This window comes from Laetiporus sulphureus (genome assembly GCF_001632365.1).
Source record: "Laetiporus sulphureus 93-53 unplaced genomic scaffold LAESUscaffold_40, whole genome shotgun sequence".
NCBI classification, from domain to species: Eukaryota; Fungi; Basidiomycota; class Agaricomycetes; order Polyporales; family Laetiporaceae; genus Laetiporus; species Laetiporus sulphureus.
The window spans coordinates 40,820-62,175 of record NW_024468549.1 but is presented as its reverse complement, the minus strand read 5'-3'; the positions used below and the strand labels follow the sequence as shown (position 1 = coordinate 62,175).

The 21,356-nt window shown below is 52.3% G+C and overlaps 5 protein-coding genes across 5 annotated transcripts; 4 read left to right on the top strand and 1 right to left on the bottom strand.

Moving 5' to 3' along the window:
• Positions 1–527: 527 nt before the first annotated feature.
• LAESUDRAFT_683845 (uncharacterized protein) lies at positions 528–2,896 on the top strand. The gene is made up of 2 exons (XM_040905838.1): positions 528–777; positions 832–2,896. Exons 1-2 carry the CDS (start codon positions 593–595, stop codon positions 2,732–2,734), a joined length of 2,088 nt encoding a protein of 695 aa, XP_040761103.1. The 5' UTR covers positions 528–592; the 3' UTR covers positions 2,735–2,896.
• Positions 2,897–3,100: 204 nt separating this feature from the next.
• LAESUDRAFT_366115 (uncharacterized protein) lies at positions 3,101–4,170 on the top strand. Its single transcript, XM_040902184.1, has 2 exons — positions 3,101–4,016; positions 4,076–4,170. Exon 1 carries the CDS (start codon positions 3,235–3,237, stop codon positions 3,820–3,822), a length of 588 nt encoding a protein of 195 aa, XP_040761102.1. The 5' UTR covers positions 3,101–3,234; the 3' UTR covers positions 3,823–4,016; positions 4,076–4,170.
• Positions 3,647–5,392, top strand: LAESUDRAFT_365987 (uncharacterized protein). The gene is made up of 5 exons (XM_040902182.1): positions 3,647–4,016; positions 4,076–4,278; positions 4,346–4,405; positions 4,674–4,718; positions 4,784–5,392. Exons 1-5 carry the CDS (start codon positions 3,819–3,821, stop codon positions 5,289–5,291), a joined length of 1,014 nt encoding a protein of 337 aa, XP_040761101.1. The 5' UTR covers positions 3,647–3,818; the 3' UTR covers positions 5,292–5,392.
• A 54-nt stretch (positions 5,393–5,446) lies between these two features.
• LAESUDRAFT_366011 (uncharacterized protein) lies at positions 5,447–13,814 on the bottom strand. Its single transcript, XM_040902183.1, has 26 exons — positions 13,271–13,814; positions 13,196–13,213; positions 13,119–13,142; positions 12,950–13,063; positions 12,849–12,898; positions 12,620–12,799; positions 12,039–12,572; positions 11,126–11,986; positions 11,039–11,057; positions 10,926–10,983; positions 10,035–10,879; positions 9,928–9,979; positions 9,847–9,875; positions 9,702–9,783; positions 9,592–9,651; positions 9,387–9,528; positions 9,191–9,338; positions 8,915–9,142; positions 8,748–8,864; positions 8,412–8,693; positions 8,187–8,362; positions 7,670–8,132; positions 7,540–7,609; positions 6,049–7,482; positions 5,933–5,988; positions 5,447–5,877 (listed from the first exon to the last, which is right to left on the bottom strand). The coding sequence occupies exons 1-26, from the start codon at positions 13,763–13,765 to the stop codon at positions 5,713–5,715; spliced, it is 6,702 nt and encodes a 2,233-aa protein (XP_040761100.1). The 5' UTR covers positions 13,766–13,814; the 3' UTR covers positions 5,447–5,712.
• Positions 13,815–18,211: 4,397 nt separating this feature from the next.
• On the top strand, positions 18,212–21,024 carry LAESUDRAFT_716193 (uncharacterized protein; the record flags this gene model as incomplete). The annotated part of the gene is made up of 18 exons (XM_040907228.1): positions 18,212–18,268; positions 18,389–18,506; positions 18,560–18,634; positions 18,688–18,719; positions 18,771–18,800; positions 18,944–19,000; positions 19,055–19,138; positions 19,223–19,324; positions 19,391–19,419; positions 19,534–19,592; positions 19,655–19,696; positions 19,823–19,923; positions 19,983–20,051; positions 20,340–20,452; positions 20,476–20,495; positions 20,546–20,793; positions 20,868–20,960; positions 20,998–21,024. 18 exons carry the CDS (start codon positions 18,212–18,214, stop codon positions 21,022–21,024), a joined length of 1,356 nt encoding a protein of 451 aa, XP_040761099.1.
• Positions 21,025–21,356: the final 332 nt, after the last annotated feature.

The window sequence follows — 21,356 nt, the reverse complement described above, 5'->3', positions numbered from 1 at the left end:
AAAAGGCGGTCGAAGTGCGGGCGTTTCGAGTATCGGAGGAGTCGCAGGCGTAAAGGTAATGGCGGCAAAGAGCGCGCACGGAGAGTCAGCTGAAGTGAGGTTTATGAGGGGGTCGAGGCATACACGCACATCCCGCCACAATGAGGCCTGGACTGCGGACTCGAGAGCACTGTATGTACGGATCCCGGTCTGATGCGTAGCGTGCTCGACGCCCGGTCTGACGCCAGCGCACACATGTAACCGCCTCACCTTGCCGGGATAGATTGTACTCCGCGCGCGACTCGGCGGATCTGGCCATATATGGCAAGCAGCGGCGCAGCGACTGCGGCGAAATTGCGGGCATCGGCGCCGGAGAAGGCGGGGGATGGCTGGAAAAGGATCGACAGCGGGCAGGAGAAGCGCGCCTCGAATCGGCCCCGGTGAGTGCCTGACCCGGGCGGCTGGAACCCTTTTGAACTCCGCTGTGCCTTAATTGAGAGCGGTCAGGCACCTTTTAGGTTGAACGACCCAAGAGCGAACGGGGCCAATGGACAGCCAAAATTCCCCGCTCCCTCCCGCCGACGACAACGCTCCCCAGCACAGCGACAACAACATGGCCGCCGTCGTCGCCCCCGCTGCTCAGCACTCCCCCCTCACTCCCTCCAGCACCGCCTCCACCCCCACCGCTGGCGTCAACAAACGATACCGCCCTGCCCCCGCCAAGACGTTCCAGTGCAGGGGATACGGCGAGTGCAGGATGGTCTTCAGCAGGAGCGAACACCTCGCCAGGCACATCAGGTACGCAGATCGCCCCAGCGCGCGCCCTGATACTCACCTCCTCGGCCCCGCCAGGAAACACACAGGCGAGCGCCCTTTCACCTGCCATTGTGGGAAGCAATTTTCGCGTCTCGACAACCTCCGCCAGCATGCGCAGACCGTCCACGCCGACAAGCAGGATTCCAACGAGCGTATGATGCACGAGCTCACCTCCCTCCATGCCAGCATGACCGCTGCCAACAAGGGCTCCAACCGCAGCAAACGTGCCGCCGCCGCCGTCCCCGCTGTGTCTGTCGCCGCCTCGTCAGCCCTCTCTGGGTCTGCCACGTCCATGTCCATCAAGCAGGAGGATGGCCTGCACTCCCTGCCGTCCATTCACCAGCGCCCGGGCACCAGCACCGGGTACGAGGGTGGAAATCTCTATCATACGAGTGCTACATGGCACGTACAGACGTCCGAAATCGACCGCCCGAGCACCAACAACCATTCCTTTCGTGACCCCGGCCAGTCCTTTCGTGGCCCTACCGCCGCCCTCTCGCAATCCGCCGCATCGTCTGCACCTCAACACCAATACCCCGGCCAGTCCTTTCTCGTCCCCACCGCCGCCTCCTTCCAGTTCGGTCTCCCCGAGCTCGTCGGTGGGAGTCGTCCCGGATCTAGTAGCGGCCCTGCAGCACAGGCAGAGTCCCTCCCAACTCTCCCTCCCCTCTCTGCCGTCGTCTCCTCCGCCCTCGCTTCCCCCCTCTCTCTCCCGCGCCCACCCTATCCACCCGTCCCCGGACCACATCACCAACAGCCACTCACAGAATCACACATTCTTCCCTTACCCACCCCAAGTGGGCCGTATGGCGCCCATGGTCGACGACCCTCCACCGCCGCTCGGCCAGGCACAGCTCCCGCATCCTACTACTACGCATCTGCTTACTCAGCAGGAGCTGGAGGCCTACCGGCAATGGGCGCCCCTCGTGGCGGAGAACTATCCTTACCCTCCATCCATACACTTGGACGCCTCGGCGGTGGTCTCGAGCCCCTATCCCGACTCGCTTTCGGTGGATATGATGGCGGAGACGATCGTGAACCGACCTCTCCAGGGGGAGCGTTCGGCGACTCTCCGTTTTCATTCCACGCTCCCGCAACCGTCCCGGAGGTCGCCTACGGAGGTGCCACGTCAGCAGCATGTGCACTATACGGCGATGCCGCGCGGGGCGCATATAATCCCAGGAAACGACCCCACGAGGGATCCGACGATGATGAGCCACGGGGTCGTGAACGAGGAGATGCTGGCCGCCCACCTAGCAGCGGTGGGCGAGGTGGCGAGTACGAGTACGGGAGCGACTCTCGGCCCCAGTCTCGACGGCTCTCCGTCATGGAGCTCTGCAATGACACAGATGCAGATGGAGCAGCAACTGGACCACATGTACCGCTTGCAGCAGCAGCAGGCGCACGCGCAGAGCCAGCATCCTCACGCTCGCGGCCCACCACTTCTTCAGCAGGACTCGTCTCGTCCGCTGCGCAGCTCGCACTCGTTGACCGCGGGAGCCCCGCATGCGCCTCACGCTCACCCGGGCCTGACTCAGGCGCAAGCACACCGGTACTCGGTCGAGCTGCGACGGCAGCAGGAGGAGCAGCTACATATGCAGCAGCAGCAGCGGTTTCGGCAGCAGGAGGAGGAGGAACGCGAGCGGCGCAATTCGGAGGAGGCGTTCATGCAGCACCTCGCTCAGTATGGCACCAGCGCGAGTCCGCACCCGCAGGGACTGGCGGACGGTCACCCGTACTTTCCACAGGTGGGGCCGGATGGGGGAGCACACCAGGGTCACCTGTCGGGGGATGGCGAGGAGGAGTATCGTCACCCCGGGGGGATGCTGTCACCGGGGTATCAGCTGGTGGGAGTCCCAGGAGTGTCGGGAGCGGAGGGGAGTCCCACGGGGGGAATGATCAGGTACGAATCCCCGCTGTCGTTGGAATGAGGGCGTAGAGGTGGAGGGAAGCGGAACGAGCAGCACAACTCTCGTTGTCTATACCGAACCTGCTCGTGAGTCTACATCCTAAGGAGCCGTGCGTGCTACTGGATCGCGTCTTTCGTTTCGGGGTTTCGTTTTCGTTTTCTTTGCTTCTTGGACCATGAACCACAGCTAGTGGCTCTCTGTTCAGTGGGCCTACACGTATATATTGTATATATCCTCTCGCTTCGCAGATATCCTTACCGACAGGCTTGTAATTGATCGATTGCTGGACTTGCACGTACATACACATTCGCTACTACATACATGAATTGCACACATTTTGCTCGGAGAAATACTCGCTTCGAGTAAGGTTGTTCTGACAAAGCCATGTCGGATCGACCTTCAAGACCAGGGCATCGGCGCGACAAGGATGATCTCACTCGCGGAGACATCTGAGCTCTCCCCTCCGGCGGTCGGAGAGGAACAAAGGTGCGGAGATATTCTGGAGGAGATCTCGTAAGTGGAGGCGCGGATGATCCGCAAACGGCGTCCTGCATGGACCCTGGACGATCTTCGCGAATTTTCACCGTCTCTGGCTGCGCTGATCACAGCGCAGCGGAGGACGCGGCTTTCCCCCGATCATATATACCGATCGCGTCCTCACGCCACCGCGCCCGTCCTTGCCTTGTTCATCCCCGCCGTTCTCGCCATCGCCGCCGCTGCCCACCATCGCACGCAGGACGACTTGGCGGACTTTCCCGGAATGGCTAGCGGTCTATCAAACTCAGGCCCGCTGAAACGCAACTCAGACTGTTGCGGCATCATATTCCCATCAGCATCTTCCGATGTTCTCAGCTCAGACACGTCTGCAATCATCCTTCCCCGCCAGTGCCTTTCCTTTGTCCTCCATGCTGTTCTCCTCGTGATCTTTTCATCTGTCCCATCGAATCCCGTCATCCCTGCCCTGCCTCCCGCCACCGCCGCATCCTTCCTGCGCTCCCTCCACGACACACCGCTGCCCTCGTCCGACCTGGCTGCCCATGCTAGTGGGCGGCTCCCGCTTGCTGCAGTAAAACGCTCGAGTCGCGGTCATTGTGGATTGGCTCGCGGACGCCCATGAACTTCACCCTTGACGACGACTCTCCCGACCTCATATACTCTGCCAGCGGCTGGGGAATCCAGAGCGCGTCAAATCCCGATCTCGAGTCGTACTTCCAGCGCACGTACCATGTCGCCGAAGCTGATGGCGCGACCGTAAACTTCACCTTCACCGGTTCCGCCTTGGCCATCTACGGATCGACTGGCCCCGGGCATGTAAGTCCTCCCTGGCCCTCTACCTCCACCAATGCGCGCCCGCCGCTGACCCGCCACAGGCAGACTTTGACGTGCAGTTCGACGACGACGTGATAGAGCTCTCCGCGTTCGCTGCCGAGACACAGTTCCAGCAGTTGCTGTTCCAACGCTTCTTCTCCTCGCCCGCCAACGCCAGCTCGCACTTCATCTCGCTCAAGGCCAAGTACACGAGCGTCGGCACGTGGCTCGATGTCGACTTTCTGACGTTCACCGACGGGGCGATGTACGTGTCCCGCCCACATCGCACCGTTGATCGACGCATTGACCAGGACATCCGCCCATGAACGCAGCTCGTGGACCGCGACGACGAGTGCAGCGGTTGCCACGGTGACGCCTCCGTACATCAGCGGGTGAGTGCTTCAGCCCCGCGAATTTGTGTTCCTTCCACGCCCGCCTTCCATCCGCCGGCGGTGCGATCTGATCTGCAATCCTCCGCCGGAGTTTCGTTCCTGATCGGCGTACAAAGCGTGGATGCCATGCTCCCACACGCGCGTGCGTGCGTTGTTAGCGTGAGCTTGGCCCTGATCGAATCCTCTTTCTCTTCACCTAGAATCCACTCTTCTCCACTTCGATCAAAAATTCGCGTTTCGTTTCACAATCTCATCCTTCCTTCCGCAGCTCGTCTTCTCTCGTCACATCCCCGAGCGCTTCGCCGTCCCCATCGTATGTCCGTCCGTCTCAGCTTATTCCGCTGCTGACCTCGTCCTTCCCACCGTCGCACGCCACAGCTCCTCCGCGTCCGCGTCATCCTCCTCCAAAACCCCCGTCATTATCGCCGCTCTCTTCGGCGCCATCATCGTCCTCGCCCTTCTCGCCTTCCTTATCTACGCCCTCCTCCGCCGCTTCTACGAACACGGCCGCGCGCGCGAGCGTCAATTCCGCCACGGCCAGCCCACCGGCGGCGGTACACTGTCCTCCAGCTTCGGAAACAGCGCCGCCGCCCCGGCCCGCTCGACCGCCTCCCCTGACGTGCGCGACCACAGCCACGGCGTCCTCGCCAGCCTCCTCAACTCGTCCACGCTGAGCCTCGTCTCGGCCTCCGCGCCGACCTCGCAGATCGCGTTCGCCCCGCCCTCGCCCACCGCCGCGCGTGCGGGCAGTCCGAGCGTTGTCACGGGCGTGCATGCCCCCACGCCTGCGTCGCCCATGAGGTCGCTCTTCTCCCAGCCTGTCTTCTTCCAAAAGAGCCACAAGGGCGATGCGGACTCGTTACGGACGGACTTTTTGCAGGTGTGAGCGGGCACCGCTCAGGCCCGTGTGTATCTTGGTATTATTATCCCGGACTCTCTTAGTAGCCACCTATCTATGCCAGAGGCAGCAGCGTTATTACAGTTCTTACATTCGTCCCCTCGTTGTACATCACCATCGCCCTCGTTCATGCGTCCGTCATTAGCCCGCGTTTTCTGTATTTCCTTGGTGTTCATTGCTGATAGTACGTATGGGGGCTCCTCGTACTCGTATTGTTCCTGGATCGTCGTACCCACGGAGGCTCCCAGATATGTCCCCAATATGCATCCAACTAAAGTGCGCCGTGGGAGGCGCGTTGGAATCACAATCAGATCTACATCAATTTACGAAATACAGCACGACTTGGATCATTTACAACAACACGGGGACGGCGCATAGCTATCCATCATCTAACGCAAGTACGCATTCGTCACGCATCTCTCGTCCAGGCGAACGCCCCAGGAAGAGAGCCCTGTCTACCCGCGACCTCCTCAAACTCCCTAGCCCTCGTGTTTGAGGAATGCAATCTGTGACCGCCACCGCCGATCGGTGCTCTGCATTCGGGACAAGTCGCGGATTCCATCGCGCCGCCGCACTGCACGATTGTCTTTAGTGAGAGACATTACGGCGACGTACACATAGCATCTTACCTCTGTGATGACGAAAGTATGTCCGTTCTCACAATTGTAGAAATGGCCTCGGTGAGCTGATAAAAATGAGCAGTTAACACGTGAACGGAACTACCAGCAGCGTTGCTGTGACTCACAAAATCCGAACGCCTTTACAATGTCTTCGCGTTCTTGAAGAGAGAGTGGCTGATATATCTTGTCCGTCAAGACGAACCTCTCGAGTGAGCCACATTCTTCCCTCCACGTTTCGATCTTCCTACGACAATTAATTTTGTACCACGCAAGTTCCTCTTTCAACTCGGCCATGTTCTGCGACGGCCGGCTGCGAATGTACTCCCCCTCATACTTGCTGACGACGTTCAGCAGATTGGTGCTCCATCCCTTGACCTTGGCCGCGAGCTCGCGTCGTCGAGCGTCGTCAAGTTGCCCCGTTCTAAAGAGCTCGTTCCGCTCCTCGACGATCTGCGTTCTGAACTGCTCGAACTCGGCACGCAAAATGTATACCCCGCACCTGGCGGCCTGGCGCGAGGCGGATGACCGATGCGCCATCAAGAGCGCCTTGCGCGCATCCGCGATACACGACTCGAGAACGAAGTTGACGAATGCAAACCAGCGCTGGCGATGCAGCATGATCGCCTCGTTGTCCGACATGACCGGCAGGCCCTCCAAACGACTGGACGCGATCTGGCTGAGCATGAACCGGATCTCCAATGACAGTATGTACGCCTCAATCTGGAAGCGCGTGTCTGCCTTGTGCGGCGGTTGGCCGATCTTGACATTGACGATCTCGAACGCAGTCTGCTCCGGTGTGTCGGTCTCGCGAGAGGGGTCTGAGGTGATACCATCCATCTCTAGACGATATAAAGTCGATAGAGCAGCTTCGTACGCCTTGACATGCGCCCCTGTCGTCTTCGCCACCCTGACAATCTGACGATACACGAGTACGAGGTCCTTGACTATCTTGTACCACGCCTTGGCCTCCTCATTTGATAAGCCATGGATGGAATTCATCGATTGTTGGTTGAGCAGGTCAGGATCCAGAGGCTCGTTAGACTTCCCACTTGCAGATCGTGGTATGAGATTGTCTGGTAACGATTCGAGGTCGCTTTCCAGCTGCTTTGCCAGTTGCTGAGTTGCGTCCAAGGAGTTGGAGATCCGCCCAATTGAAGGAGACAAGTTAGTGAGGGTCGAAGACATGCTGCTAGCGACGTTCTGTTCGAGAATATCCAGTGTCGCACGCTTCGTGACTCTTCCATAGCGCAATGCCGTGATCGGTCCTCGACAGGCCGGACACGTCGGGGGAGTCTGGTATTTGACCGGAGGAGCCTTCGTCGCGATGAACTGACCCATAGGGTCTATTTCATAATAATCGGCCATGCCGCAATGACCATCCAACGTCTCCACAGTGAATAGATGGCCGCATTCCAGTGTGATCAGCCGTTCACTGGTATCATGCGAACTAAGGTCAAGTTCTTCCAACCGCCGCTGCATGATGAAGTCGACGATGTCCGTTTTGCGTTCCGTAGGTAAGCAGACCGCACACGATTGCTTCGCACAAGGCTCTCCACAGACTGTCAAGGACCATGATGCATTAGTTCTGCGCCAAAAAATTGCTGTCCCTCACTCACTTGAAGGACACGGATGTCCGCACAGCAACACGTTTGTGCAAGGCTCGTCGCAAGGAAGACGCGAACATATCTTTGGGAGAGCACGAATCAGCATGATTAGGCACAATGGCAGCCAACGAACAATCCTCACCGAGCCACACACAACAGGGCACTCTTGGTGAGGGCAGTTCCATTCACACGGTTCCATGCATGGAGCACAGGGTTCGGAACATGGCTTGCGGCACTGATGATGGGTGCATTGTTGCCGACAGATTTCCTTGCAGGAGCTGTTGCACTGATGATCTTGTGAACAGTCCAGTCCGCACGCATGTTGACAATAGAGAGGACGGTCACAAGGATGGGCAATGTGGCGAATACGTGCAAGCTTCCCTATTGGTAGTCTGGACATGCCGAGAGAGGTTTCATTCTGGCATGCGTAGCAGGCAGACTTGCAAGATTTCGAACAACAGCTCATGAGGCCACCACAAGGTTCCATGCATTTGATATCCATAGGATCCTTCGAGCAGGGTACTTTGGCGTAGTGTTCGCACCGCGGCAATGGCTTCAGGACTTTCTCCTTACACTTGACGTTCGAGAGATCTTCTACCATATAACTGCATTGTTATATCATGAGCATGCCAGCTTTTGTGCCACTGATCAGAATTTACCAAGGAACCCTGTCGGCAACGTGGCCGCATGGCAACGAAACGTTGTACATGGGGAATTCACACTTGCCGCAATCGTCGGAGCACCGTCTTGAGCATGGATGGCTACGAGGGCATGGAGCACGATTACAAGGCTCATAGCACTTCGTACTGCGATGGTTGTCTATAGCGGCATGGCACTATTGAGGAATCAGGATCCGGCCAACAAAAAACAAGCGTCGGACACACCGCAGACGGACATAGATGTCCGCAACTAAGCCGGGATCCGCAAGGAAGAAGGCATCCTCCCCCAGGAGCCAACGTGCTTAATTCGCCAGGTTTGCTGATGACCTGTTGTTCATGAGGATGGCGCGGACATATAATGGGAAAGCCGACGCCAATCTGGTCATTGGCCTCCATATCGTCAAGGATTGTTGACCATGTCTCGTTTCTGCGTAGATTGGCCGCATTTCCTAAGACGTACAGCCCATGCTTCGCTCGCGATAGCGCAACATTGATGCGGTTGGAACTCTGCGACCAAATATCAATTCTATTGGCAGAGCAGATATGAGATCGAAGCCTTACCTTCAGAAACCCGATTGATGCAGAGCCCGTCTCGAACGTTCCTGAGTTGCGCACTAGCGAAACGATGACAATCTTCGCCTCTTGACCTTGGAAGATGTCGACGGTGCCAAGTCGAACCTAATGCAGTATCAGCTGAAGAAGGGCCTCTCGGAAGCAGATACACTCACATGCTTCGCCACCAGTACTTCTTCAACCTCTACCTCTTCATCTATGCCTTGCCGTGCCAACTGCTCTTGGTCTCTCTCGTCGACCGCTACAGCAATCTTTAGGTCTTTCAGTGCCGCACGAACCTTTTGAAGTTGCCCCAGGTAGGCACACAAGACGGCAATATCTCCGGCGCCATTATATACTCCCTGTCGAAGGAAGTATAGCACGAGATCACGTATCATCTCAACCTGAATAGCCATTAGCAGTAGGCGAATGCAGTGAGGTCCGAGACATACTTCGTACGTATTGTGCTTGGATACCGAGTCGTCAGACCCGTTTTCTTTGTTCGTGTGCGTGAGGAAGTATACATCTTTTCGCATACCCTGCACCGGAGGATATGATAGCACAATTTCGTTATCTTCAAGTCTTGGATACAGAATCTGGCTGGAAGGGTATGAGCAGGTAGGAATCGTCGTGATAATACATACTGACCGGATGAAGTGAGATATAGTCGGTCGCATCCTGCGCTGCACGTTGATTTGCGACATAGGCAAATCGTTGTCAGCTAGTCTCTCCATGAGTGAGCGATCGAACTTGAATAACTCCTTTCCGCGTTCGCTGTCCATAGACAAGGCTGTTAGCAAGTGTGCCGACCGTCAGTGGCATTGTCACGGTCTACGAGGATGAGAGAACTGACCAAAAGTTGCTAGATTCGGGCGAAGCTGCTGAGGATCCCCTATACAGATCAGATGGTATACTGGGAGAAGTTTAGAAACGTATACATCCTTAAAATTGCTGGATACCTACCAGATGATACCAAGGAGGTCAAAATGTGGGCCTCCAGGACTTGACCAGCCTCCTCGACCATCAACACCTTCGGAGATACATTCTATGGTAAATGATTAGAGTTTTCTAAACACAATAGCAACACTAAATAATAACGAGGACTTACACTCAGCAGAGAAATCAGCTTCGCGGCACCTTGAGGGCGTGAGCGGTAAGCTGAATGATGAACAGAAATACGCTGACGTACCAGTAGTCGTGCAAGCGATTAGATCAACCTGGCTAAGAAGACGACGGCGGGTCTGGTAAAATTGACGATCGTGAGCATCGGACTCAACGCACGCCAAGCTTATATACCTCATCTCTGATGTCGTTGTATTCCTTGCACGCAGCTTTGTAATCTTCGCGCAAACTCTCATAGTGCTGAACAAGTGATGTGTATGCCATCGCGCGGATCTCCTGCTCCCACTGTTCACCCAAGCGAGATCGTTCGTCTGAGGTCATGGCCCAGACATTACTTGTGCCAAGGAGAACGTTGGTTGTGCGCGTTGTTTCCGGGGCACGGGGTATCTGTCCTCCGAAACCTAACGCTTTAAAGAATTCGAAGACAGCAGGATCGATAGTGGGCTCTGTGACATTCACGGCTGCAGCTTGCGACGTGTTTTTAGCGCCCTTTTTGCTTGCCTTTTTGCCCTTGGCTGGAGGAGTCTGCTGCGGAGTAATAAACTGAATGTCGCGGGAATTCTTCCAGAAACCGTAGAGTGTCCGAGAAAATGCATCGTCGGACTTCTTCTTTTTCTTTCCAGCGACTTCCCATTCGCCGTTAGCATCCTCTTCAGCCCAGATACGCTCAGAGAGTGCGCTGATCCAGTATGGGGGAGTGCGAATACAATCGGCATGATCCGGATAGTGGATGTCAAGAAACGACTCCACGCCTTCCCAGGTTAGCTCGGGGAGCTGGATAGACTGCATTACCTCGCTCATGTTCTCTTCTAACTTCTTCATTACAGCATACTGACGCTTGATGGGACGATCTAGCATCGAGGCGCCACCTGCCACGCGTTCAAGCCTATCCAATGTATATTGAGCGATCCGCTCGTCGGTGGAGCGTGACCCCAGTCGCACGATCTTGTTTGTGATATTCGCGTCGAGTACAGAAGTTAACATATGGTCGAGTGCATGGTTGGTAAATGCAATTAGGACTGCAAGCAATGAGAAGTGTGCGACAGTTGCAATCGAGAGACTCACCGATAGGCCTGATTCCGCTTGCGAATAGTACACGTAGGATTTCCTTCGCGGTGAAACTCTGCAAACTGGATCAGTCCTTCTGGACTACAGCATGGTATTGATGTCACACGGACCTTTCCCGTCCCGGGAGGTCTGATGATGTCATGGACAATTTCATTCGGTGAGTTGGCATCAGCCCACGGAAAGATTATGGAGCTCACCCTTGAATAAGTGATACTTCACGAACGAGAGTGTTGACAACGGCTTCGACCTGGCTCGGGTCGAGCACGCTGGACTCGACTAATTGACGGCGAGCAACATCTATGGCACCCGTTCGCGAAATATCAAGAGCTTGAATGCGCCCTTGATGACCCGGTTTCGCGAGGCAATCTAGATTGTAGCGGAACTGGGGAACCAAGGCATAGCGAGGAGGCATCAATTGCACGGTGTCTAAAGTGCTATTGTGAGCAATATATCGTGCGAATGGGATCTCTGTCGGTTCGATGGCCTTCAGTCGTTCCAAGAACGGACGTGAGGCTTCATACATGACACTATTATCAATGAGCAAACCAAAGGTCGACCCGTTGACTGATACGATCTCTCGGCGCAGTGCGAACATTTCGACTTCGGCATCGAAAAAAGAGATCCGAACTTGTACTCGCTTCGCGTTTTCTCTGGAAGACTCGGCAATGTCTTTTCCGAAGGATGTGATCACTCCGAGATAGATCTTCATCGAACCGTTCGAGACGAGGACGAGCGCAACCAGAGTCCCGCTCTGCAGCCGCTTGCTATGCTCCCAATATTCATAGCGCTTCTTTGCATCGGCATTGCGCGCACTGCGATGATCAGGAGTGTCGATAGCCAACCCAACAGTCAGATCTCGACGTTCCGCCTTGACCGGGGAGAATTGTACCCCAGTGTATAGCTGAAAGAAGACAGAATCGAATCCACTCGTCCTGTAGGCACCACCTTTGCTCTTCAGCAGCTCTTCGAGTTTGGTAGGTGTTCGTTTCTGTGTACTTTGCTGCCACATTATCGTAAGATCGGCGTGAAGAGCGTTCAGTGACGAGCGCATCGTAGCACTAACACAAATATCAGCGCACAAAAGAAATCAAGTCGTTAAGATATACATACATCAATTCTTCTCGAAGGAGACGGAACTGGATATCAAGATGTCTCTCCATAGAATCAACTGGAAGGTGATGAGGAGCATCAGGAACGAAGATAGGAAGATACGGGGCGACTGGACAAAGAATCTCTGCATGTGTAGGCGCTATGCGGATCTCGGAAATGTTATCGAAGTCATTATCATGTCTGGCGCCGCCTTGTCGAAGCGCACCCGGAGGGTTGTACGTCTGGCTGAGCTGAGATATCAGCGCCTGGCGCTTCTGTGCAGGGCTGAGCTTTGGCATTGCTGAGCGATGTCTAGACCTTTCCGCTGAGTCGGATTCCCGTTGAACAATCGCCTCCAGTCGTGAAATGTCCTCCTCCAGTTGTTTGACTGTCAACCTGCGTACGCTCGGCACTGAACCTATGATAGGATCATCGAAACGTGCCGGCGACGCCGAGATGTCTTCAAGCCAGATATCGAACCATGCTGCCAAGTCTGCAACGAGCTGAACAACGCCTGGGTGACCCCGCACTGCATCCTTAAAACGCGTGAGATACCTAAACAATAATCAGGTATGCAATGATAGCCACAAGACGACACTCACTGATACAACACCGTGGTAAGCGTTTTGAAGAGAACGATACCACTGAGATTGCTTTGGAGAGATTGAGTCAAATATGGCGTAGGGTCCTTCCAAGACTTTGCACATATCATCCCATGGACGGCACTACGAATGATCTCATGTACGGCGTCGTAGTTGTTCTCGATGACAGTGTATAGATGACTGTGATGCATTAGCGCAAGCTGGAAATCTAACAAGACGGATAACACACTTTATATTTTTGTGCATCGTACTCTTGAGCACAAGATTGGAAGCGAAATACTATAGCACGATGAGGGTCTCGCGAAAAACGACATGAATGGCAGATCATACCTCCAAGATCGGGAAGTAGCCCTTTTGAAATGATAGCACGCCACCATTGTTTCCAATGCAGAAGCTTACAGGCTGGAAGCGCAGCACTTCCCCTATGCGCAAGAGAGCATTCCCCTGGCAATGCGATTGGTCAGTCAGTAAAACAAGATGGAATCGCTGTCGATCGCACATTTACTATCATGTCAAGGAACGCCTTCGAATAGAATATGAGCTTTGATGCATACAATCGGTCAGAACGCACGATACCTGTGCACTGTCTGAGTTCTAATATTTGTGCATCCCAATGAGCATGGCAACCGTAGACGGAAAGTAGTGTCATACCCATGATTTATTTCGATCATTCACACTGGATAGAATGCGAACGAAGCCCTGTACCTGCGATGCACTCCCGAATTGATATGCATCTCCCAAGAAGGTCTTGATATGATTATGAGCTTCGCTCGGGGTGATGCCCTGGTGGTCCTCCCGGGCAGAGCCATTGTTCACAGCAAGACCTTCCATTGAGAAAAAGTCCGGTTCTTGCTCTTCAACAGAAACAGCATCTGGCTGAGCACCCGCAGGCTGTCGTTCATGCTTGAATGAGCAGTCAAAGCCGTGGCTGCAGCTGCCGGACGTCCAAAAATATTGACAAACATTGCGCGGTACGCCGGTGGGAGGCCCAGTGCGACGAACAGACGAAGTCGCTACTCCTGTGCGACCGGGAGAGACGCTGCTCGAGGATGCTTGGTCATGAGAAAACTTACACCTTGTGCCGTAGCGACAAGAGCCGCTGGTTGCGAATGTTCTACAAACCCCTTGCTGTCGACCGTTTGACATGAGAACAGCAGGTGAGGCCGAGGAGGTCGACTCAAGGGCTGAAGGTGGTGGTGAAGAGGAAGGAAGATATAGCCGCTTGCACGCAGGCATTCCTCGTGTCATGATTCGCGCCCAAGCCTCAGCGATAGCCTATCGGATTCGAGGTCGCCGAAAGGAGAGTACGCATAGAGAAATTGTCTGCTTCTATCATAAATACTGCTTATATGGTGACAGCCATCCGAAAACAATGCACACAAGGCACGAGCAGGCTCAAAACCAAAGTCAGTTAGGTATGGTGTGATGGTATAATTGAAGCCGGCATGATGGACAGGCTATGTACTGGCATAGAGTGTACATCATGTCAACAAAGAGAATATAGGCAAACATCGGTGAATCTGCATTTGCGGCCGCGAAACTTCAGCGCTTTAGCAGCTGAGGGCTCATGCAAGGACTGCTACATGCTATACACATTGAGACATTGCCACTGAGTGACGACTAATTAGTCTCAGTAACACGGTTAAGTCGGGAGTTTTACCCATCTGGTATGCCTTTTCGGCGGTTGGTAATGGGAGGGCTTTGTGAAAGCAGCGGCCGACACAGCCACATTTCCGGGCGCGCTACCTTTGACACTGTCCGCGGGCTTTGTGATGCTTATGTGTTATAACAAATTACCCAAATTGTCATAAACAATACCAGTGACAGACAGACAATGACTGCGGACTAGCAAGGAACGAATACTTCAAGGCGAATGAAAGCAGATAAGCAGCGCGTTCTGAGGAGCCAAGGAGCGTACGGCCACATAATCTCAGCGTAGAGCATGAGAGCAAGTGCAAGCGAGGCAAAATGACGGTATGGGGTCAGCGGGGTGGGATGAACACTTACGGAAGACAGAGAATGGCAGACTTCGGGATTAAGGTGACTAGGACGTGTCATTAGACATAAGCACCAATTGTTTGTCCCTCACCCAAGCAGCCAGATATGCTCGCAGCTATGACATCCACAGAGAGATGCAACTTCCTGGAAGGTTGAACGCGAATTCCGTTGGAAGATACCAAGTCGGCAGTTTCGAGAGGCAATCAGTCATTCAAGAGTCGGGCTATTGCAAGTGTAATGAGCTTTCAGTGAGGTCCAGCGAGCAACATCAGTTGTATAAGAGAGAAATGGTTGTTGTAGAATGTAGCGTTCGCCAGTATCCGGAACGACGAGCGAGCGGATGATGGTGTGGGGCAAGGAGAGCTCGGGCTTATACGCCGAGCTCCCTAATTAGGATTATTATATATATAAGTACATATTTGGAATATTACGTAATGTGGCGTCAGCCACAACGACTTCAGTGGGTGCTCTCGGATTGCTCTCTCCGGGCATTCCCAACACTCCCCCTCAAGCTGATGGGCATCCCTAGTAATCCCATTAGTTTTTGATGTCTGGGCTTAGCAAGAGGCTTGGTAAAGATGTCCGCAGTCATATCACCTGTCGGACAATATTTTACCTGAATAATTCCATCATTAACTTTCTCTCGAATGTAATGATGTCTTATATCAAAATGCTTTGATCGCGCATGAAATTGCGGATCTTTCGCAATTGATATAGCACTCATATTATCGCCGTTCAAAATTGTCAGTTTGGTCTGTTCGAAACCTATTTCTTTGAATAGATTTCACAGCCATACCGTCTCTTTTGCGGCTTGAGCAAATGCCGTATATTCAGCTTCCGTAGTAGATAATGCGACAGTGGATTGCTTCTTTGAGCTCCATGTTATCGCACCTGTGCCTACCAAGAAATCATATCCTGAGATCGATTTTCGATCTTCATCATTGGCGAAACTGGCATCGGAATATCTCTCGAATTTACATTGTTCGAGGTATGGTTTCCCTTCTTTGTGACCATATACTATTCTGACATCTCATGTGGCAGATAAATATCTGAGGATGCACTTTGCGGCTGTCCAATGTGCCATGCCAGGATTGGCAGTGAAAGAGCTTAAGCGTTGTACTGCATAAGCAATATCCAGGCGCGTTGCCACAGCAGCATACATTAGAGATCCGATAAGTGACGTGTATCCGTTGCTACAGTTTTGCACATCATCAATCTCAATTTCCTCCTTCTCGAGGGGAATATTCAGATCAAGAGGCATGCCTACTGCATTTGAGTTCGCTAACCCTTCTTTTTGCAGGATGAAAACAACATATTTATTTTGAGTGATTTTAATCATGCGCTTTGCACGATCTCGCTCAATTTCTATCCCGATGATCTTCTTTGGATCACCTAGGTCAGTGACTTCAGACATGGTCTGAAGTTCATGCTTCAGATGACCCATAATATTAGAATCATTGGTGAATATCAGTGGATCGTCTACCCATACGGTAACGATTTCCACTTTTTCACCTCTGATCTGAATATATGCGCAAGGATCTGAGAATAATCACCTAAAACCCACATTTATTAGCTCATGGTTAAGTTGAATATTCCACTCATGCCCGGTTATTTGAGTCCATAGAGGGTCTTGTGTAATCTGCATACACGGTGCGTCTAGTCAGCATACCCTTCAGGCTGGCGCATATAAATCTCCTCTTTCAGGATTCCATTTAGATAGGCACCTTTGACATCCATCTGTTGGATTATCCAATCGAGGATTGCAGCTAGCCCTAGGACAGCTCGAATCATGTCAAGACGGACCACAGGCGAGAACGTCTCCGTGTAGTCCATTCCAGGGATCTGTGAGTAGCCTTTTGCTACTAGACGTGCCTTGTGCTTGATTACCTCACCTTCCTTGTTGGTCTTCTTGACCAGGACCCATTTGTTACCTACCGCTTTGCAGTCTGGAGGTAGATCTACAAGATTCCATGTCCCCATATCATGCAGCTGCTTCAACTCAGCTTCCACTGCCTGCTCCCAATGGGGGCCATTCCAGTGAGTTCTTTGCATTCTGTAACGGTTTCAGTTCATCTGGATCCATAGAAGTGCACATTGCCTGGTAAATCACTTCGGCAGATGCAGCAGCATCTATGTCATCATCATCTGCCTCAGGATCATTAAGGAGCTGATAGTTCAGACGCGCGATCTTCCGTTTTGATCTCCGAGGTCCTTCAGGTACCTGCACTTCTTCCACATCTATGTGCTTCTGCTTCTTCAGATCAGAACATGGCACATTTTTGGTAAAAGACTCCCTCTTGCACATTTGATCCGACACAGATTTCTCCTGTAGCTCCGGTGTGTCGGTTGTCACAGAGAGTGGGAGCTGCAAAGCGGGCACAAAATGATAATTGCATGAAGTTTTGATGGCGCGTGTAGACACGTCGTAGTAGCGGATGGCGTGCAGTCCATCTAGATAGCCAACGAAGGTGTACTTGATGGCGCGGTGCTAACTTTGATAAGTTAAGTGCTTCATTTAGCATCTATATGTCAGATCTGAATTCACGTAGATATGCAATATTAGGCTTCTGCACGTTCCATTTCTTGTATGGCGTCATGTCAGGTAATGCGCGTGTAGGTGCATGATTCTTCACCAGGGGCATCGACCTGTGATTCCACTGAAAACATCATGAACACACTGTGACTACAGTCACAACGATGTGACTTATGTTTCCGTCGGATTCATGGTGACAATACTTTGAATATTGTCAAAATGCCATCTACATATTTCCTGTGTGATTTAATGAGAGAATAGCTGACTACATTTTGAATGAAGTCAGCTGCTTTATTGGGGAAAAATTCGCAGACATTATAAATATTATTTGAATCTGTACCCAATGCTGTCACTCATATCAATGTGGTATGATTCTGGTACCATTTTGGATGTTTTCACCAATAGGAACAGCTGAATCAAGTGGGAATCATTGCTGCTCCATCATTGATGGTATCGTTGTGCATCCAAAATGTTTCCAAATGCATCATGAGGGTCGCATGATGTTTTAATTGATAATGTTTCTTGTAAAAACATTGTGGATGATTTGTCAATGCAGTCTACATGTATCCAGCATGTGCCCATGTTGAGAAGGGCATATACAGCTTGCACACAATCAGGAAAAAAATTGCTTGCTTCACAAAGACATTGCAAAAACATTGATAATGTCTCTAAAATTCCATCACAATAATTCTCGGATGAATTCAGGATATTTTCCACATGGCTGCTACATGTGTTCAAAATGTTTCCTCATGGAAACCAATGATCGGACCAATCAAAAATGGTCTTGGCATAATATTTTAAGTTTTAAATTTGGTGTTTTCACTGGTAAGTACAGGATTCATGCTGAGTTCTCTGCCGCCGCCCATGGCTGGCAAACCCCCATGATGGCTAATCTCTTCGAGAGTTTCACGCACGAAGTCAAAGAGGTGCTGGACAAGATCCCAACTGGTTTCTACCAGAGTGGTGCTCATCCGTTGAGATCCTTCCCTTCCTTAATGGGTACATCTGCCCAGAACTTCTCAGTGCAGCGTCGAGCGGCAGGTGGATAGCAAGTCGCTGACATGTGGGATAGCGCCTCGGAGCTGCTCGACAGCGTGCACGAGTCGATATTTATCCTTGTATGTGCCATGTCGCAGCCCGCCTCTCATCGTTCTCTCACGCTGACGCCGTCACCAACTCCCACAGGACTGTGGCTCACCCCCGAACTGTATTTCTGATGCCCCACAGCATACCACCAGGAATGGCGCCTCGACCACCTGCTGAAGCGCAGGGCAGAGGAGGGTGTGTACATGTACGTCGTCATATACAAGGAGGTCACCGCGACGATGTCCATGGACTCGGAGCACACCAACGTCAGTGCGCGTCTCGTGTTCATGTGATATGATGAAGTGTGATCTGCTGCACCACAGCACATGCTTGGCACGTGCTCGAGGAATTGCATCCAAATATCGCATGCATGATCATCCCGACCATAGAGGAAGCGGGTGCGTTGTTCGTACTCGCTTAATCGGTGACACTTGTGACACGTGTTTCACAGACAATGTCGAGTTCTGGTCCCACCACAAAAAGGTATGCTCACATCTGGTCAGCTTATGTGTGGTGCTGACACGCTACTCCTAGCTCGTCATTGTCGACATCTACCGTGCCGCAGTCAGTGACCTCAACCTCTGCTTTGGGCAGTGGGACATGCATGCGCACCTGCTCATGGACGTGCACCCGTATGACCTCCGGCAGATCCTGTTTCTGGGCCAGGATCACAACAATGCACGTATCCTGGACTTCCAGCACTGCAGAACTATGTGAACAATGGGCTCAGCGTCATCCAGATGGTGCGCATGCCCTGGCATGATGTGAGTGTTCGTTGAGGATGAGGACGAAGCGGGCGAGTGACTGATTTTGCACAGGTGCACATGACAGCATGCGGGCCTGTCATGCTCAACCTTGTGCAGCATTTTGTAGAGCGGTGGAACGAGATCAAGAAGTGCAAGGTACGCCAATCGCTATGCTGAGCCACGCAGAATTCACCTACATGTGGCTGCCACAGTATTCTGACGATAGATGACATCTGCTAGATGAATGGCAGCCTCGATATGCTGCTCACGTTTCCTGTAGCCGATATGAGTGGCTTGCCTTCCCACATGATGTCGACGCGGCACCTCATGAGGCTGTTGCCCGTGCGTATCGCACCACAAACTTATGTTTGCACCCAACTGAATGTCCCCTCATTGACTATGACATAGAGCTTCCCCAGCATGAGGCCTGAGCGAAGGTGAGCTGCAGCTTCACACAGCGCTACCAAGGCCTGTATAGCGAGCCAACGGGCAATGAGCTCGATGACCTGGTGATATGTTTGCGTCCTCCCAATGGCACGTGCAATGTTCAGGCTGTCTGCAGCATCTCTGACTCATGGCGTGCTCACCGAGAAGAGTGTCCAGAATTCGTGTATGTGCCTTCTGTTTATAAGCCAGAACTTTGATGTGACGCAAACACATTTATTGGAACAGACTGCCAGATGATCCTCGAGGCTAATCACTTCATCTCCATTGGTCAGTTTGATTGAATCAGTATAGGTGTAGAGCTGTCGTCTGATATTGCTTGCTGATGTAGAGAATCAGTTCTTGTTAGTCATACCTTGGACCGATCATGTGCCATGGTGCTCATGTATTTTGCAGTATGCAGCATCTCGAACACTCAGCAGGACAGGCCTGTCAAGAATCAGATTGCGGCTGCATTGCGGATCTTGCAGGCTGCACAAAATGGTGAGAAGTTCAAGGTCAGTCACTTTATTGCGAGGGAAGTGGAGCCATTTTCATGATTGCTCATTCCATGCAGGTCATCGTCATGTTACTGGAGGTTCCGGCCTTCGCAAGGCAAGGCAATCAACCAACACTCTGCTGTATAGTGTGCATGCTCATGAATCGGTGCAGTGAAAGAGGAGACGTCCATCAATATCATCATAGCTGTGCAGTGCAGAACAATGAACTGTGGCGGTCACAACATCTATGAGGAGATCCATGCTGCTGGCTACGAACCATGGATACCATCTCAGATGCCGGCACTTAGAAGCTGAAAGAAACTCCAGCTCAAACTACATCTGATTCTACAAATTTTGAGCCTATGATCATATCAATGCTCCGTATGGTGAGATACCCCCTTCGTCCTTTACACGGCACTGATGTGGCCATCTAGACTCCTACTTTAACCTCGTTGAGGAGAACAGTGGAGTCAAGCTCCATCAGGCAATTGCAGCGGTCACACGTCTATGAGTCGGGGAAGACGAGGAGCAGGACGTGCCCACGGAGGTATCTGTCATGCTGCTGATCAGTGAACTTGATGAGGTGAGAGGTGAGGCTTTGCTTAGTCCGATATTAGTCCTTGCAACTCACACTGCTCAGAGCACCTCATCCTCATTGCCCCGCACTTCTACCAGAATCAGCAGAAAAAGGTCACCTCCTTCATGCGCCCTGCACCGCATGCCAACAACAACGAGGAGAACACTGACGAGGACACAGTCATCATGGATCCATTATCAGAGATGATTGAGAGACTCTGGATTGATATGGCAAAGAACAGTTGGGACATCTTCAATGAGCTCTTCCACACTGTGCCAACCAATCTGATGCACTCGTGGAATATGTACTGGGTGTGTCACCTTTGTTCAGTCAGCTTACAGAGGATATGTCTCACGTTCATTTTGCTTGAGATTACATATCGAAGGTCATGCCCAGACAGGTCGTCCCAGAAGTGTCACTCGAGCAAGCGAAGGAGTGTCTTTCTAGAGTGCGAGGTGCACTCGTGGAATGCCCTGTGGTAAGCACCTTCTGTCATTACCTTCCTGATTGACTAGCACAATTTTGTCGAAGGGATCAATTGAATAGGGTTGAATCCGACGCTACCCATCTATATCTAAGTATATTTCTTGGATACCAGGAGAAACAGAGTTGTCAGGAAGGACAAGAGAATCTGGGAATTGGAACGTATGCTTTGCTCTATCGTGCACGAGTTGGATTATATCTTTGTATGCGGAAACTGAGAACGTGTATGCAATAGATTGCCAGGACAAAGCAAAACGTACAAATATGATAAGTCACGATGTTTTGGAATGGAAGGACCAACTCAGTTGCATGAGTGAATGGGTTTCACATCCAAAAGAATCACTTGATAGTTATGGAAAGTACTGGAGGGCTGGACAGTCAGGTACGAGTA